The sequence below is a fragment of the Xiphophorus maculatus genome, chromosome 24, assembly GCF_002775205.1.
Source record: "Xiphophorus maculatus strain JP 163 A chromosome 24, X_maculatus-5.0-male, whole genome shotgun sequence".
Taxonomy (NCBI): domain Eukaryota; kingdom Metazoa; phylum Chordata; class Actinopteri; order Cyprinodontiformes; family Poeciliidae; genus Xiphophorus; species Xiphophorus maculatus.
Window position 1 is genome coordinate 4,471,005 of NC_036466.1, and position 18,237 is coordinate 4,489,241.

At 39.8% G+C, this 18,237-nt stretch overlaps 1 protein-coding gene across 7 annotated transcripts in view; it reads left to right on the top strand.

The window, feature by feature from the left end:
* Nucleotides 1–3,300: 3,300 nt before the first annotated feature.
* The window catches only part of speg (SPEG complex locus), a 45,451-nt gene continuing 30,514 nt past the window's right edge, over nucleotides 3,301–18,237 (top strand). Inside the window, exons 1-3 of one of the 7 annotated variants that reach the window (XM_023329989.1) lie at nucleotides 13,878–14,306; nucleotides 16,613–16,655; nucleotides 17,487–17,516. In XM_023329989.1, coding sequence (XP_023185757.1) covers nucleotides 14,274–14,306; nucleotides 16,613–16,655; nucleotides 17,487–17,516 — 106 coding nt within the window. In that variant the 5' untranslated portion in view covers nucleotides 13,878–14,273. Of the gene's footprint in view, nucleotides 3,630–5,218; nucleotides 5,764–9,329; nucleotides 9,543–13,877; nucleotides 14,307–16,612; nucleotides 17,517–18,237 lie in introns of those variants that run through there. The other 6 variants (XM_023329992.1, XM_023329986.1, XM_023329987.1 and 3 more) reach the window with 6 other exon arrangements.

Sequence of the window (18,237 nt, forward strand, 5' to 3'; positions counted from 1 at the left end):
ACTGTATAACGACAGAGTTATGCCTCATTTGTTCTGCCTCAAGAAAAAACAAATACAGATAAACATATTCAAGGTAAAGAAAAAGCTAAGGGTTCATTTAAAGCAATACAGATTCCAATTGTTTTATTTTCTGTAGCTCTTTTTCTGTCATCTTCATGTCGAATCTTCACATTCAAAGACAAACTCCCAGGATTTTCTGGTTTTTATTCATTTTTATTTTCCACAGATTGTGAGAACATCCCACCTTTAAATGGCTTGTTTTCCGGTAGAGAAGAGACATTAAAAAAAATTAAAGATAGGCAACAAGATTCTATGAAACAGTGTCATTGTTTTTATTGTTTTATACTTGTGCATATGTATTAATTGTTTTTATCTTGTAACCAGGTTGCTATGTATTGCACATTTTTTGCTCAGGTCCCTCTTGAAAATGAGATCTAGATCTCAACGGGGTTTACCTGATTAAATAAAGGAATATGAATTACACCCATTGAGTAAATATGAATGCAGCAGCGCCCTCTGCTGTTTGACAAAGGTTAAAAAAAACAAAAAACTACCTGCCGCATGTTTACGTTTATTAAGTGTTATGTCATCGAATATCTTACAAAACTCAAACAGTTATTTTCATGATCCAATCAACTTCTATTCAGACACAAGAAAGTTCCTAACAAAGTCGATAAAATGTCAAATAAAAATGATTTTACAAATCCTTTAAACTCACTTTACTTTGAGCCATGATGGATTTGTATTAGATTTTTTTTTCTAAAACAAGTAATTACAAAAGTCATTTCCTCTATACAAATATACACAAAACTGTTGTTAATCTTTAGTTTGGGCAAGAATGGCCACCAAAAATCTGTGAACTAGCTCATGTCATGTATTTTCTTTTAATACATTAATATCAAATCGGCACAAGCAAGACATTGTGATTTTAAACACAAATCAGCAATAATGAATAAAAACCACAGGGGCCTATTATACAGTAATGGCACATTTTTAGAGCTAAGGTTTAATTTAGAAGCATATTAAATTGTTTTTCTTAATTAGTACCTTTTTCTGTTACAAACTGACCCCGGCCCCCCATCAGAGAAGGGAAAAGTTATGTGGCCCTAAGTTAGTGGTTACTGATATAGGTGACAACCGCAGCCTACTTCGTTTTGTGTAACAAAATTGCGGCAATTTTCTATTATTTCTGATAGATTTTACACCTTATTTTATATGCTCGGCGGGAAGGTCTGACAATTGTGAGCAGCGTCCCTGCGGAACCTTTGTTTGTGGACGAGTATAGCGCCAGACTGCAACAGGTGATGTGTTCCGCCCATCATATCCAGACGCAACTTGATGACGAACGCTACAGGCTGTGTTCACTGCTGCTGCACCTTTTCTGTGTTTTTACAGGTTAGTGTTCAACCAAACACTCAGAAATGTTCCTTCAAAATGTAGTTGAACTGTGTGAATGCTAGAAAAATAACCATACTGTGATTTATGAACAGTTTTTTACGTTAAAAGGAGTCTGTGGTAGAGATGGGTCATTTGCCCAGTGTACTGTCTGGCAGGCATGTCGGCAGGTTAAACTGCGGAAGTGATTGGCTTCCTCCACACTTGCAGAAGTTTGTGAAGTTATGTTATGTGTTTTATTCAGTGTGATAAATAATTGCAAATGAATAAGTGTTAAGGAAGAGTATTTGCCTGGGGGGGATGGGGAGCGCCAGATAGGTGGTTCGCCCAGGGCACCAAATAGGCTAGGAGTGCCTCTGGGTGGGTATGCTAATGGCTAAAATTACAGTAATTTATGGTTAAGTCCCAACAAAACTACATGGGTTTTGCCAAATTAAAAAACATGTAGTACTCTAAAAACTACTAACCCCTATAAAGTCCAAACACACATCATGTCATTCTGGTTTTATTATTGTTATCAATTATTATCAGGTGATTTTGAGCATAGCATAACTAATCAGGGGATATTTCTTTTCAAGAAATGAAATATCGAAAACTATCGGAAAGGCCATTTTTAACCCGCACTTGTTGAAACATACTTAACACATTGCTTTATGTTGAAATTAAATTTTGACAATTAGTTCTTCTGTTTACCCACCAGATGGTGCTATTTGTTCCTGTTCAGGGCGTGCAATATTTCTCACTTTTTACTTTTCTGTAAAGGTTCTTTACTACTGCAATAAATGTGTAATGCTAATTCAGGGGTGTCAAACTCCAGTCCTCAAGGGCCGGTGTCCTGCAGTTTTTAGATGTGCCACAGGTACACAACACTGGAATGAAATGACTTAATTTCCTCCTCCTTGTGTAGATCAGTTCTCCACAGCCTTGCTAATGACCTAATTATTCCATTCAGGTGTGGTGCAGCAGAGGCACATCTAAAAGTTGCAGGACAGCGGCCCTCGAGGACTGGAGTTTGACACCCCTGTCCTAATTAAAGCTGCGTGTGTGTGTGTGTGCACGTCACACACATGTTTTTGTAAATTTTCTTAGTGTTTTTTTTCTGTTATTCACAAAAGTAGTGAGGATATGTTAAGAAACCTTTAAAGGGTTCAGCTCACCTAAACAAATTTAATATTTGTATGTATTTTTAATGCTGATGTTGCTTTGAAAGACCGAACTGTATAAAGTGGGGGAAAAAATACCTATAACACAATTACTGTGTTATAGTGTGATGTTTTTGTCTATAGACACTTACCGGTAAGTGTGATTTTTCTTAATTTTAATATCTGATGATGACAAAAAAAAAAAATCCAACAAGATAACTAATAATAATTCAAATACTAAAAAAATAATACTGCTTGAAATATGTTTCAAATGACATTAACTGAAGTTTGTGGTTAGAATGCAATGAAACGGGGAAAAGTTGCAGTACTAACTAGTTGCTAATAATGGCTGTATTATAAATTATTAAGGGTTGTCAACTTATGTATCAAACAAGAAATGACAATATTATTGGCAAGGAGGGAAAAAACAATCCTAAGTTAAGTTATATCATTGTTCTACAGGATGAATCCCAAAGTCCTGTCTTTATTCTTAGGTTTTCTTTTTATACAAACTCCAACTGTCCCACATCACATTGACTGTCTCCAGACCCCGCATGTACTGTACATTGCCTGATAGTATTATCTAAAAGGCTTGGAAGTGTGTGTGCGCGTGCGTGGGGGTGTGTGTATGAGTGTGAGAATAGGTCATAAAAGGCAGTCCAAGAAATGTGACCTATATGTGCAGCTGTCGCCCCCAACCTGACGGAGCTTGGTGAGGGTGAAACGGTAACACTGGAGGGAGATGGTTAACATGAGCTCATTTAACTACCTGGAAGCCTAAAAAGATTAAACGTGTCGCTTTCAAGAAGCACTTAAAGGTGGAACAACATAAAACAGAAGGCCTGGGCAGACTGACATTTAGGGAAATGACCTCCCTCCCTTTCTGGGAGTTCTTCGGCAGGGTTAAAGCTTCTGAAGGGGACCATGGCAGTGGCTGCTAATGCTTCATGATCTAGGGTGGACTTACGCCTAAAGTCTGGGCTTGCTGAAGGACAAATGCTTTGAGTTGAAATATTTGGCTCTTGTTACCCTAACTTGGACTTTGTGGGGATGTCCAAAGGAATTTCTTACAGCCTTTGTAGCAAAACTAAGGTAAGATTACTTTTTGATTACCATATTAGTAGAATGAGCAGAGCAAAGAACTAAAATGGCATTATCTTTTGAACATGTCCCTATGATTTGCTGATAGTTGTTCAGTTCAGTTGTTTTCCTTATGTTCTTCATTTTGACACAAACATAATATATGATGGTTAATCTAAGGCTGCAAATAAAATAACTTTACTTCAATCGAGATATGTTTGTCGTAAACTATCACAGCAAAGACTAAATGGGTTTCCAGTTTCCTCTGACCAAACAAGTTTATGCTAAAGGTTAAAAGGTTGAAAATCCACCTGTCAGGAGCTTGGACACCAGTCAGCCTATGTCTATTTGCAGTTAGCTCCAAATCCTGTGTTGAAAGCCTGGAGGATGTTTGGAAAATGCTGAATGAAGATTAAATAAAAAGTTCAATGAGATGAGCTTACTGTACAGAGGTCTGTATTCCATTGTAGACTATTTCATAATTCCCTCCTTAGTTTGTGAGTTTACTACTGTTGTAAAACCAAGTTGGCTAACAGTAGCAAGTTAGCTACAAGGCAAAAAGCATCCTTTATGCTAAAACTAGTGTAAATGTCTAATGTCAAATCGGATAACACAACTTGCTTGCTGCTGTTATTTCCAACCGTATATTATTACCAGATTAAAACACAACTGGTTAGCTAAAATGTCAACATTAGCTAACCTGCTCACCTTAGCATGTTGCCAAGTGCGCTATCATTTAATAACTCAATGTACGAGGCTAAAAGCATCATATATGCTAAAGCTAGTGTAAACAATTCACGTGAATTCTCTTTGAAGTCTGTTCCCCGAAATTCTGTGTTAAGAGAAGCAGAAGTTTAAAAAGATGCTGCCAGTGTCAGAAGGGCTAACACAAGCTGCTTGCTGCTATTATTTCTAGCTACAGAATAACACATTTAAAAAAATAGGTAACACTTACTAAAAGGTCAACATTATCTAACCTTTTTACATTAGCATGTTGGCTAACACTAGTAAGTTGGCTTGTATTTAAATACTGCATGTACAAGCTAAAAGCGTCTTATATGCAAAACCCAGCAAAAATATCCACCTTAGCTAATCTAACTTTATCATGTTGGCTCACCATAGCAACTTGCTGCTAAGTATTTACATATTACATTTACATTGCTAATAGCATTTTGTGGTATGTTTCTATATTGGCCAACAGTAGCAAGTTGGCTAGTTATTCAAACCTTGCTAAAAAATTATGCTAAAATCATCTTGCATGCTAAAATGACCTAAAATCTCTACGTTAGCGTGATGGCTAAAATAAATATTTCCTAATGGAATCAGGAAAATAAAATAAAAAATTGTAAGTTAAAAAAAAAAAAGAAAGTAAAATATAATTGGGTTTGTCTTATTTCTAGGATACTAAGAAAGTTGAATCAGACAAAAAAAAAAAATCTACCAAACACAAACTTCCTTAGTTCACTTGTAAGGAGTTTTGATTGTCAGGACTCAGAAGGAAGCTCACGAATTTAGACTGCGTGAGTAACCAGTCTCAGTTGATAAGTAATGTTGCTTTATTACACAGTAAAGTCTGTGTATGTGTATTTTGGTCGTTGCAGCATCCGGTGTGCTGGTCCACGTTGAACACCTGTAAAGACAAGCAGATGCCTAAAGCAGCGAAGTTTTCAGAGGAGATGTTTAATGAATGCAGCTCATTTTGACGCCTCTGTCAATAACCAGAGAGGTGGGATAGTTTGGAAGGAAGTTCCAAGGGGAAGCAAAATGGCAGCCCGCTCACAGTCGAGTCCCTGTTCCACCATCCCTTCCAAGAAGGCCAAAACCAAAGGCGCACAAAATCTCCAGAATCATGAAGGTGAATCTCAAGAAACGTCAGCTCCAGTTTTCATCCGCAAGCTCCGTAAAGCTGCAGTGGGAACAGGCTGTGACATCCGTCTCAGGGTGTCGGTGTCAGGACATCCTAAACCTTCGATGACATGGTACCACAACGATGAGCTGATCTCCCCCTCAGAAGCTCAGGACTCAGGAGGACTGTGGATCCGGGACTGCCGCACCAACAATGCTGGCCTGTACACCTGCGTGGCGTCCAATGACCTGGGAGAGGCAAGCTGTAGTGCAGTGTTGGCTGTTATGGACCTGGGTGAAGGTAAACACTTTTTATTCTTAAGTAACAAATATTCCATAAAGATCTTTTTTTTTTTAACGTAATCCCAGTTCTTAAAAGCAGACCTGGGTAAAATAAAAGGTAATTCAAGAGTGGATTTTAAGCTTCTACATATGCAAACATCTCTGGTAAATGGTTCAGATTAGCCGGTTGTTGCTGTTCCTTCCCTTTACCTGCACAGCTGTAACTCTTTGGCCACTAACTATATTTTTGATTTCTATATACAGCAAATGGATTCCATAATATGCCTAATATGACACATACGGTCCAACCGGTCTACCACTCAACATCTCCATTTGGATTTGGTACTAACAATCACCCCTTACATTCTGTCTTTACCTGCCATTTTTAAATGCAGTCAAGTATTTAGACGCTTTTTTGTGTTTTTTTTCCGCATTTTGTCAAACAACAACTTCAATGTATTTAATTGTAGAGACCTCAATAAGAGTCAGAATGCTCAAAGCATTTTGATAATTCTGACAATCAGAGATTTGCAATCTTTAGCCTGACAATTAGCTTTATGCCTGGACTTTGACTAGGCCATTTTATGAAGTTTTCTTTCAGAAATACCGTATACGATCCACATCCTTCTTCTCATTAACTCAAACCAGGTTCCTTATGCTGAAGAAAAGCATCACGGCATGAGCCTGCCAGCACCATGTTTGTCTATGTGGATAAAATGCAGCGTTTTGCCAATGAAAGTGTGTTTTGCTACATTGTGTTGGTCTGTTAAATGAAATCCTAATTTAATATAACTTTAATCTGAGTTCTGTTTTCTCAAAGGCAGTTTATTAAGTCTGTCCGTTTTCACTTGCTGCTCTGAGCATTTTGGACAAAACTCTGCCTTTTAATTTAACAGCTGAGGGACAGCTAAATCAATTTCCGAGGTTTTAGCTGTTTTCTTTTCGTTCCAACCCCTGCCCGCCTCGTACTTCTCCCTCTTCTCCTTCTGCCCGTGGTTATTTATAGACTGGTATGTGCCGTGGCAGCTCCCGACGCTCGTGCTGTGGTGATATGTGTGGCCGCCGCCGTCCCCCGCTTCTCCGGTGGCACGGAGGGACATAATTATAGCCGCCGTCACACTCCGTCACTATCAGCGTGACGAAAAAGAGAGCGTGATGTTTGTTAGTGCATCTGCTGGGGTCGGGTTTGAAGAGCCGAGCATCACTCACCGAGTCAGTCTGAGGATGAATGAGAGATCCTCTGTCAGACTGGAAAAGTCTGGATGCTATCTTCCAGATTTAGACATAAGATTTATACTTTCCTCTATTGCTCTTTACCTTTCTCTTTCTATCCTGATGTTTATTTTTCACCCTCAAGTCCTTTCTTCATTACTTAATTCCCTTCCTATTTCCTCGTGTCCTTCAATCCTCAAGCCATTCCTGCTCTTCCTTCTGTTCTTGTGACTTCCTTGAGTTCTTCTTACTGTCTTCCCTTTTATCCTTGTGTCCTCCTTTCTTCCTTGATTCTCTCCTACTGACTTCTCTTGTGTCCTTCTTTTTTCCACTTCTTCCTACTGTTCTTTTTTTTTTTCTTGTATCCCCCTTCTACCCTTGAATGATTGAAGTCATTCCTACTTCACAAAATCCTTCCTATGTTGTCTTTCCTTCTGCCCTTGTGTGCTTCCTTCATATTGTCTATACTTCCTTCCAATCTTGCTTGTGTCCACCTCTTTCATCCTTGAGTCCTTCCTTCTGTCTTTGAGTCCTTCTTTGTTTCTCAAGTCCACTGTTTTTGTCTTTCCTTGTTCCTTAAGGTATACTTACTGTTTTTGCTTCTGTCCTTGTGTTGTTTCTTCCTCAATTCATTCCAACTGTCTTCCCTTATGTCCTTTCTTCCTTTTTTGAGTTCTTGTCTTTCCATCTCTGCTCCCTTCTTGAGTCCTTCCTGCTGTCTTCTGACAAATCCCAAAGAGTCTTTCTTCTTTTTGCACTCGGTCATTCCTTCCTTCTTTAATTCCGCCTGTCTTCCTTTCACATATATTACATATATTGATAATAAATCGTAACCATTTACTATTTTAAAACTGGTGCATAGGATTTGGAACAGTGGAAATTTCACTCAGGAATTTCTGAAGTAATCCTTTGGGAATCACAGTCAATGATTTGCAATCTAAAGTAGACATGAACTTTGCTTTTGTGACTATGGGAGATACATATTTAAAGTAAAAATGAAAAATATATACAGTACATATTTTTAGAGAATTGCAAGTAAATGTAATTGAAACATTTTGGAATCGACAGAAGAAAGCTGAGAAATGGGAATGGGTACATGTGATGTTGGTTTGCGCTGTGTGTTAGAATCCCCACCGTGCTTTTGCCTTTTCACTCACCGTTGGACTTGAACTCGACTCTTGAATCTATTTTCTGTCCATTTCAAAATACGATGTGTGAATTCTTGAAGGGCGGCAGAGAGGGCTCGTTTCTGATGCGTACAAGCCGGTAGGTTTCTGTGCGTCAACTTTTTATTCTAGTAGCCGTCTCTGATAACGGCCTGAGGAACTTCCCCCTCTCCTCACGTTCAGCTGTAGATGTTTGAGGGGTTTATTGGCTGTGCGATCCACAGCATCTCAACGAGATCAAGAACTGTACGCTGGCTGGGATCAGGACTTTTCATTTCTTCATTTTCAGCCAGTTTTTTTGTGGTATCACCCGGTTCACGGCCATGTTGAACCGTCCTTCAGCTTTTACTTTCTCGTACGAAACGGTAGATTGATGTGCCATCGCAAATTCTACCGTGAATCCTCAAGATCACACGGTAATCTCGTTTTGTTAGTCCACTTGATTGGTCGCTGTCCAATCATTCGAGATGTGAAGAATGTGCCACTTGTAATTAAACCGTGACTCTTCCAGCTCTATGCTTCACAGTTGGCTTGAGGCTTTATGAATATCTAAACTATATACCGAATTATCACTCATGTGTTTCTCAATGTATCAAGACACGTCTTCATTTTAAAACATCTTTTTTGTTGGTTTTTTAATATTAAAAATCTAGAAAATTCACATTACCCAATAAAACAATCTAACTGTATGAAAACCTTGCTGCCACAGTAACGCTTTTACTAGCACAAATATGATCGCAGTTATTTTTGGTTAATATAGAAATCTTAGAAAATAGAATATTTCATTTTAGGATTACTCATTTACTCTGTAAGCACTCGCAGTTAGAAAACAAAATAAGAAAAAGTGGCCCAAACTTCGCTATAATTGTTTCGTTTTGATTAAATAGTCATTTGGATCATCAAACAGATGGTGCTCATTTACATTTAACTCATTTTTCAGACAGAATTATTGTGAATGCTAGTTTTAATTCAACCAGCTATCACAGATTTGTTCAAGAACTGCTTTAAGGCTTCTGTGGCACTCTTAATTTCTCTCAGCTTTCAGCTAACGAGGACAGCACACGGTTTGTGGGTCTAATCTGTGTGTGGGTGGGGGTGTGCAGAGGAAGAGTTCAGCTGGAGGGGCTGTACTACGTCGGACCTGAAATAGACCGCTAACGCTGGCTGTGAGAGATGGGACTTCAGGTGAGGGCAAGAAAGGAAGTTATGGAGGACAGCTTAAAGGAAAAACGGCCTTGAAGTCATTTTTAAAGGAAGTCACCAATGGACATAATGGTCATTGTGGCAAGGAGGAGGCAGAAGGTTTTGCCCTGTGTGAGAAAAAGATGAGTCATGTTGCGGAAGGAGCTGCTAGACGCACGGAGGTCTTTGAGGAGCGCTGGTGAAGGCTTGAGTGGGCCAAGAAGCAAGAAACAGAGAGGTGAGTGGGATAGCAGTCAGATATTACCTCAGAGTTTTGGTTACTGGATACTATTAGAAAATCTATTTACTTGTGAGCTTTTGGAGCAATGGAAACAACTTGGAAATTCAGTCTTGATCTGTTGTCCAAATTTTATTCAGGAAACACCATTTGCTTGAATGTGAGTATTTCCCTTCAATTACAGTTACATGAAACGAAAAGTTTCAAGTTATTTGAATTTTCTTGCCAAAAAAACCCCATTTATTTTATGGAATCTCTCTTAGGATGCTAGAAATTATTACCGCTCTTTTTTATTTGCTACCAGCCTTGCTTACAAAGTCACCTTCGATTCTGACACACGGGCATAGAAATGACCAATAGATGATTTCACATTCTGCACACATTAAGTGGATTAAGGGCTGCAACATGCCTAATAAGATTCGCAGTTGAGGCGAGGCAGCTGAGGTAAGATCTGAAGCAGACGGTGTGTTTGTGTTGCGTTCTGGCGGTACATAGCCGTCCGCAGGAATCCTGGGGGATTGGATCGGGATTAGGTGGTAGCATCGGGTTGCACTGTCGCTGTCAACAGCAGCCTCTGTCATTCTGAGGTTCAAAGCTAGCTTTCACTTTACGTTGAGCTGAAGAACAGCGTTGGGTTTTCAGTAAGATAAGATACACTAAAAGGGTCCGCTTGATTGAAGGCAACAAATATACTTTTTGGATAATTTACCTATTTTGAATATAAAAAGGCTGCATCAATAATTTACTTATTTACCCCAAACTCCTCCAAACCAGCAGCAGCAATGAGCAGACACCCCGTCGAACGGCACAACTGCTGAGTGGTTGGGAGGTTCTTAAAGAGACAGAAACCCAATTTTAAGGCATCAGACATGGTTGATGCAAAGTCAAATTTCTCCTACAGTAAGTCATATTTGATATATTCAGCATTTTCATAACTGAAGGTAACATAGTTACTTTGTTGTGTTATAAAATGGGGCTCTGTGCCTAGAAAATACATAAAAGCTCCCCTTTAATAAACCAGTTATTAAACAAGATTTAATTAAGCTATTAATATATTACGCAGATACAGTAGAGCCCAGCTTTAAGCTTTGAGAACATTTCTAATATATTCAAAAGAAAGCAGAAAAAGCTGAAATACTTCAGCAAAATGCGATTTGACACGTTATTTCTCAGGCTACCAATCCAGGAGCACCGTTTATTTTACTTAGCGTTGATTGGCTGGAAATAAGGAAGACCATGGATGCTAGTTTCTGTGGTAGAAACTAGCTGGAGGGGTTGTACTACGTCGGACCTGAAATAGACCGCTAACGCTGGCTGTGAGAGCGTTAGCTCTATATATATCCAAATATATCTCTTATATTTAGATATATTTAGTGTTTAATCTAAAAAAAACCAAAAAAAACGCAGTCATGAAAGTATTTAGAGGGAGTCCCAGGTATTCAGCTCTTCACCTGATCCCTCACCCCTCGACTGCACTGTAAACCTGTTATTAATCAAATCATAAAAACATTTCTGGCAACACTTTATTTGAAGGGGTGTGCATATTTATGACGTGACACTGTCATAAACCTGGCATAACGCCTGTCATGAAGGAGTCTTCATGAATGTTTATGACATTCGGTAAATAATGACGCTTTTAATGCAAAGTTGACTCTTAATTGACTTTTAATGTAACACCCCTTCAAATAAAGTCTTACCACATTACTCAGTTGTGACTTACAGATTAATTAAAAAGGAGAGTTTTGCATTTTTTCTTTCTGTTATATATTAAAAAGTTGTTAGAACATGATTTATGTCACTCTGTATGATTGGTGAGTAAAGGAAAACACCATCAAAGCCAAAAGCCATCTTGAATTTACAACACCTGCTTCCATCAGACCAATCACATTTCTGCTCAGAGGCGGTGATGTAACAGCAACAGAATGTGTTTTGTGTTGCAGAGATTATGGCAGGCCTGCTGCTGATAAAGCTGCGTGCCTGGAAAGCATCCATCACAGTCGCTCCTCACAAAGCAACCCCCCCGTCACTAAATCGATGGCTTTCCGTGAAGTCTATGCCCTCCTTGTTGTTTTAAGCAAATGAAAGCGTAGCACGCTGCTGACCGCACCTGTCCGGACCGCTTTCAGGCTCGGTTCGTCTCCCGGCCGGTTCTGCCTCCAAACAGCAGGCTTAGGGCTGCTCTCAGATTCAGGGAATAATAAATGACATGCACCACAGAAATCAAATTATTTTCTCTTAATGGCTGCCACTCCATGATATATTGTCAGAAACTGGTGAAAACTGGCTTGTTGTGGCTCAGAATCTGCCCTTTTCCGACACATTAGTCTTTTATTGGCCGATGCCTGTGTTATGATGGGCTTATTGATTCAGGGGCGTTGGAACTGCTACTTGGGGGTGTATCCCATATCACGCATAAAGCATCGGTATTGATTGCTTGACTTTCTGCCGGAGTGAGTGGCTCTGGCTGGTGATGGATGGAGGAGGACGGAGGTGAGCAGGAGGAGGTTGGTTAAAATAACATTTGGAGACTGCAGTTTGCTCCATCTGCAGGGAGGATTCGGTGAGTCCTTTAAATAAAAAATCTGTTTCCAGGGAAAAGAAACAGACAGGACGGAGTTAATGACTGGCGCAAACATGCAGGTCGGCAGAACGGCTCTTGATTCACGGTGGGAGTAAATCTCACATTGATCCTGTGTTTACAAGACCATAAACAGAAACAGAAATCACTTGATCACGGTGGAAAACAACTTTGTTCAGCAAAGTGAAGTCAGCAGTGAATGGCGGACGTTCTGAGCCGATAAACGGAGGGAGTCGTACGATCTGAGCTGACAGACGGAGAGCACGGTGGGATGATGACCATTTGGAACACATATGCTGCTCTTCTTACAAAAGCCCAAGTTTTAGAGAAAGCTCGTGTAATAAAAAAGGCCAAATCATCAGGTTTTTTTCTTGCTGGGCAATGGATCAGAATTTGTATACTTAGAACATGATTAAGTAATACAAATTCAGCTTGTTTTCCTCATTAACATCAAGCTATCGACAACAATTTGTTTTCCACCTGAGAAAAACGTTTGCACACCCTTTCCTTCTAATACTCCTAATAATACTCTAATACCCCCTCCTCTGTGTCATGGTTTGAGTTTTTCTGTGTATTAATTTTGAGTTTCCTCTGTTTCTGAGTCTCTGTGTTGTCCTGCCTCCCCTTGATTAGTTCCCAGGTGTGTCTCGTTCCCTGATTACCTCCTGTGTATTTGTGTCACCTGTGTTTCTGTCGGGTCTTTGTCTAAGCAGTCGCGTGTTGTCGTTTGTCCTCGTACGTCCTGTTGCTACCAGTGCTGAGCCTCTGCCTTCCGCTCTGCTGTGCTGCCAGGATTTTGGACTGTTTTTGGATTTGTTTGCACCTCGTTCTCATCATTAAATCACCATAACCATCTCACCCTGGGTCTGCTGCGTCTGCCTCACCATTCACACCACCGCACTTCATGACACTCTGCAGACTTTGATTAGCATCCTGCAGCCTGCTTTTCACAAACCTCTTTTATTTTATTGCCACTTTGTTTTATATTCAACACAAAGTGGTTCATAGTTGCGCCTCACTGTGAAACTGGACCATGTTTTTTCGTTTGGTGTCTTACTGTGTGGCACATCTAGAGGTACTGAATACAAATCTTTAAGTCCTCCTAAAGATTCTCAGTTGGATTTAGGACTTTGCTATTTTTTTTCAAGTTGTACAAATACATCTGAATAACACTCCTTTGGTATTATTCTGCCATCGTCTTGTCTCAGTGTGGAGATTGTGAGTCCAGGATGATTCACAGTACTAGTTTTCCTCCATATTGATTTGAGGTGAACCCTAGATTGTTCTAGATTGTTCTGCTTTTCATAACAACCCACCAGGAGTTTGGGATGGAACCTGCTTGTAATAATTGCTTGCTCCTCCAGCTGCCTCAGACCATGATCTTATCGCTAGTTAAAACTTAACAGAGAGGAAACATAGTAGATACTTATTTAATGACTTCTGCTTTTTGCTGGACAACAAACCCGGAGGAGACGAGGATTTCGGAGGGAATTGGTGAAGCGGGTTCTTTTGAATCTGCGATTGCTCATTTTTAGAAGGAATCTGTTTACCCCTCTTGATTCTCTGGTAATCCCCTTTTCCCATTTCTGCTCTTCATCCCCATCGTTCCGTCCTGCCACCCCACAAAAACACATCCCCACGCTCCGGTGAATCCCAGTGTTCTGTATCTCTCCGTTCTTCCTCCTCACATTTCCCCTCTTACGTCAGTGCAATCAAGGAGAAGACCCATGCACACACTAGGCTCTGCTTTCCGCCTCCCCTCGCCCACCCCCCCGTCTTGTTTTAAGTGCGCTCTCGAGCGAGGGAGAGCAGGCAGAAAGTGGGGGTCGATGGAGAAAGCAGCCCCCTACGTCACAGAGAGACGCTCCTCACAGATAAACACTCGGACACAAAGACGCCAGCATCTCTGCTCTCACCGCCGTTCTCCCCGCCTCGCCTCCAGATCAGAGCAGAAACACGCCCACGCACAAACACACAGCCGCATCCTCCTTTATTTCATACCCCCTTCCTCAAATCTTGATCTCGGTCGTTGCCGACCCTCATACCACACCCTACAGCTTTTTATTTCCTTACCATTTCTGAGGGAAGGTTGTTTTTGTTGAACCGGAGCCACAGGTAATCTGATTTTGCTTGAAACGAGGCGCTACTTGAAGATGAAGAAGATCTGGTCCAAGAAAAGATTTCAGGTGAGTTTGCTTCATTCTTTTGGAGCAATATCAATCAATGTTGTGTTTTGTAGATGTTTTTTGCACATTTCTTAAAAGACACGCCACACCCTTTTTCCTTATATGTGTGCTTTTAATCGAAAACAGATGAAAGTAAATATGAATTGAAAGATTGATTTTTGGAAAAGTTCTGGGAGTACATGTAGACGGTTCTGAAGGGAAAAAGAAAAGCACACGCGTCGATACAGCGGAAAAATATTGTGATCAGAATAATCTCAGTTTAGGAACTGAAATTCAAGGTGAAGGTAGTTAACACTACGCCGTCCCCTTCAAAAGGACAGTCTGTCTCCATGGTCTTAATTCCAAATTTCCTGCTTATATTTTCCCAGCATGAAAACATAAGCGGTCCTCAGAGATTTCTGTTACAATAATAACTAATTCATTTGCTCAGGGTTTCACAAATTTGGGGCAGATGAAAAAAGTGTGTCAGTAGGCTACGCTCCGTGGAGACATGGGAACCAGGCCAGCGATGCACAAGGATGAAGTGAGCAAAAGCGGTGGCTCTGGATGCTGCTGAAGCTCGCTTTGCTTCTTTATCGACGACTAAATGTGCTGTCTCGCTCTTACGCCGCTTAACAGAATCTGGTTTGTTCCCCTACAATCCAAAATACAAATGCTACCAAATCCGAGGCTGGGGTTTTGCTGATATGATCCCTTTGGGAACATAACAAAAAGGAACCGTGACAAAGACAGACGCTTATAGGAGGATGTGTCAAACAGCAGTTAATCAAATTACTTGAAATGACTCAAAAAGCAGCAATCATTGGGATTGGAGTGGGGGGGGAGATAAGTGCGAAGTGAGTCATTTCACTTCTGCTACTTTTGCTTTCTGTCCACTGAAAAGCAGTGAGTCATTCCGAGGAGCTCTCTGTGGAGCTGATTGACAGCCTGGCCAGAAAGAAATCTTTTCAGCTGCTTTATCAGCATGGCTGCTCTTTAAAAAAAAAAACAGATACAGCCTGGAGGCTGTATCTGCGTCTGCTTCATAGGGGCTCATCTGACCTTTTTACAGTCACCTGTCAAATATTGTCATTGCAAATGGTTAGAATTTGAAGCTGCTAATACAACAGAGCTTGGACAAAGTGTACAAAAAAATGACAAAAGAATTGTACCAGTAAGACCACATACATGAAAATAAATACAATCTGGTGTACCTCTGTGATCAGATTCGTCCTTTCCTGTTGTTGCAGTTCCTAGAGTTTTAACTTAAGTCAAATAAATGGTATCAAATAAAAAGCACTGTGTTGGGAAAAAAATATGATTACTAGTGATACTGGTAACATTTTGGCATTGGTAACATTTATTTTTTCAACTTGGTGCATTACCAGTAATATTTTGAGTAAGCTCAGAATCCAAGTATTTAATTATCTCAAATATTCTTTCACATATCTCTATCTGTGTTTTTGAAAAAATAGTAATCTAGTCCAGGAGTGCCGTGTCTGTTTATTGAAGCTTATTAGTGCTAGCTAATTCAGGTAGTCCTAGGAACCAAAACCGTGCTGAAAATGATTCCCTCTTCTGTTCACCTAAAAATACTATAAAGTTTTCACAAATGTCTAAATGTGTTCAGAGTAGAATTCTGAAATTGTGAACACATAATGACCAAACGCAGACCAGAGACTTTAAAGACTGTTAAACGTCCTTTAAATAAATGCTTAGAAAAGCTACAAAGCAGATGTCAATTTCAGTGACATTTGTGGCTAACAGCTAGCCACTTGCGTTACTTTAACTCTGCTTTACAATTTATTTGTCACAGTTTTGTTTTTCTATCAAATGTAAAAAACTATGCTACCACACGAAGCAATTTAAATGTGGCGGATTCTGTAACAAGCTGTTGCCAGCTAATGGGACCAGACATCTGTTTTTTTAGTTAAATCTGTCAACACAACCGAACAACAACAAGAAATACTTCTTTTGTTTCTTTAAAGTAAGAGTGACGAACAAAGATAAAACACGGTGTTCATGTTAAATCACTCATTTTCATATTTAGGGCTTATAGTGCTAGCTTACTTGTAAACTATAATGCTAGCTTACTCTTGTAAGCTACAGTGCTAGCTTACCTGTAAGTACAAACATCTCATAGCTGACGGTGAGGATTGGGGGAAATTTTCCGCAGATAGATGTCAAAAATGATATGTGGCTATATAAAAATAGAAATAACTGAATATTTCATTGTTTCTTCTTTTTTTCCACAACTGTAAATGGGAACATATTTTGTTCTAAGTAATTTGCTGAATAATACATTCTGGTTTTGTGTGTTGTTTCAGAGAACTGGGCATTCCACTCGGACATTTGGCAGATTCACCCATGGTGTGTTGTCAGTATGAGCTTATTCTCAGCACTTACAGTTTCTTTTTCTTTTTTTCCTTGTTAATTTGTCTTTTGTTCTATTGGAGAACCGCTGTAGCCTTTCGTTCTTCTCGGTTTAGCCTTCACCAGCATGTGTTTCCACTGATATTTACTCCAGCACTTATTATTTGGTATATGGAACTTGTTATTGCCTAAGTCTACTTGTATGTTTTGCTGTTTAACTGCACACAAGTGGGCTTTGTTATTGTACATCCACCCCCACAAAGTGGTATTTTTGTATCGCACTGCTGCCTCTTTGCAAAAAGCACAATCCTCATGTGGAAAACATCTATCCCTTCTCATTTGTGCCATAATATTTGGGAATGTTTGTGCAACTGATGGCTCAAACCAAAAGCAGATACTTTAACTCCAAACCTCATTTAGAATCCAATCCAAGCTTTACGCTTTCCTTGTATATTCAGCGCTCTCTCTGCAATGTGTTTAACTTCATGACATTCAGACGGGTGGATCTACATACCCAGAGCCGCAAAAGGCGCACACTCTCTAATGGTGATTGTTCTTTTCTTGTGGTCGTGCAATGATCTAATCAGGATTTTTGACTTGATGCGAGGCGCAATGAGGTGCAACCCATTTTGTGGTTGTCGTCCTCCTCCTCTCCCGCAGACTCTCTAACCAGTAAACATATCTGTCAGCCACCCAGCAGTTTGGCTGGTGATTTTTAGACTCTAATGGGTACGAAGAGGATTGGTCGTGTGGGTGAGAGAGATGCTGGTTTCCATAGTAACGGTGCTCTCCCGTCTGCCCTCTCTTGCTGCCACTATGGAAGCGAAGTTTTCCGCTCCTGCCGAAAGCAAAGCTATGGTAAACCTTACTGCCTCTATGTGTCTGCTGCTGCACCCCCATCCATCCATCCATCCATCCATCCATCCATCCATCCATCCATCCATCCATCCATCCATCCATCTCTATAGACCTTCTCTCTTTCTGCCTAGTCTGAATTCATACATTTTTATTTCTTTACTGTAGGCACGGGATGGTTGGAGCAAAGACAGACTAATTTTGCAGACTTATGGTCTTAAAACAAGCGTTTTCAAAGTTATTCTAATTCCTTTTTTTTGTTTTTTTTTTGAAAATTTAAACAATGCCGGAATGTAGCTAAAATATTGCCAGTAATAGTTGTAATCATTTTTGCCCTATTGCCTCTCTGCAATGGTAATTGTTTATTGTACTGACAGACTAACCTGTAACTTGTGGACAATGTTTTTTTTATTACCATGGTTTCCTACTATTATGGTATGTTTTCTTTATATCATGAACTTAAAGAGCTTTATTATCACTGCTGATAAAGTATGAGCATATATTGTTGCCATGAATATTTATCAATAATCTGCCATTCTGTTTTATGGAAAATCCCATTGGATGCCAGAGGAATTCATTTTTGCTTATTGATTTGCTCCTTTGTTACTTCAGTAGAAGTCAGTTGTCTTCAATAAGCTGTTTACCGCACCGACAGATGGGCTAATTATCGCAACTTGCATTACTGTAATTGCAGCGTTTTATGCTATCAAAAAAATTGTGAACT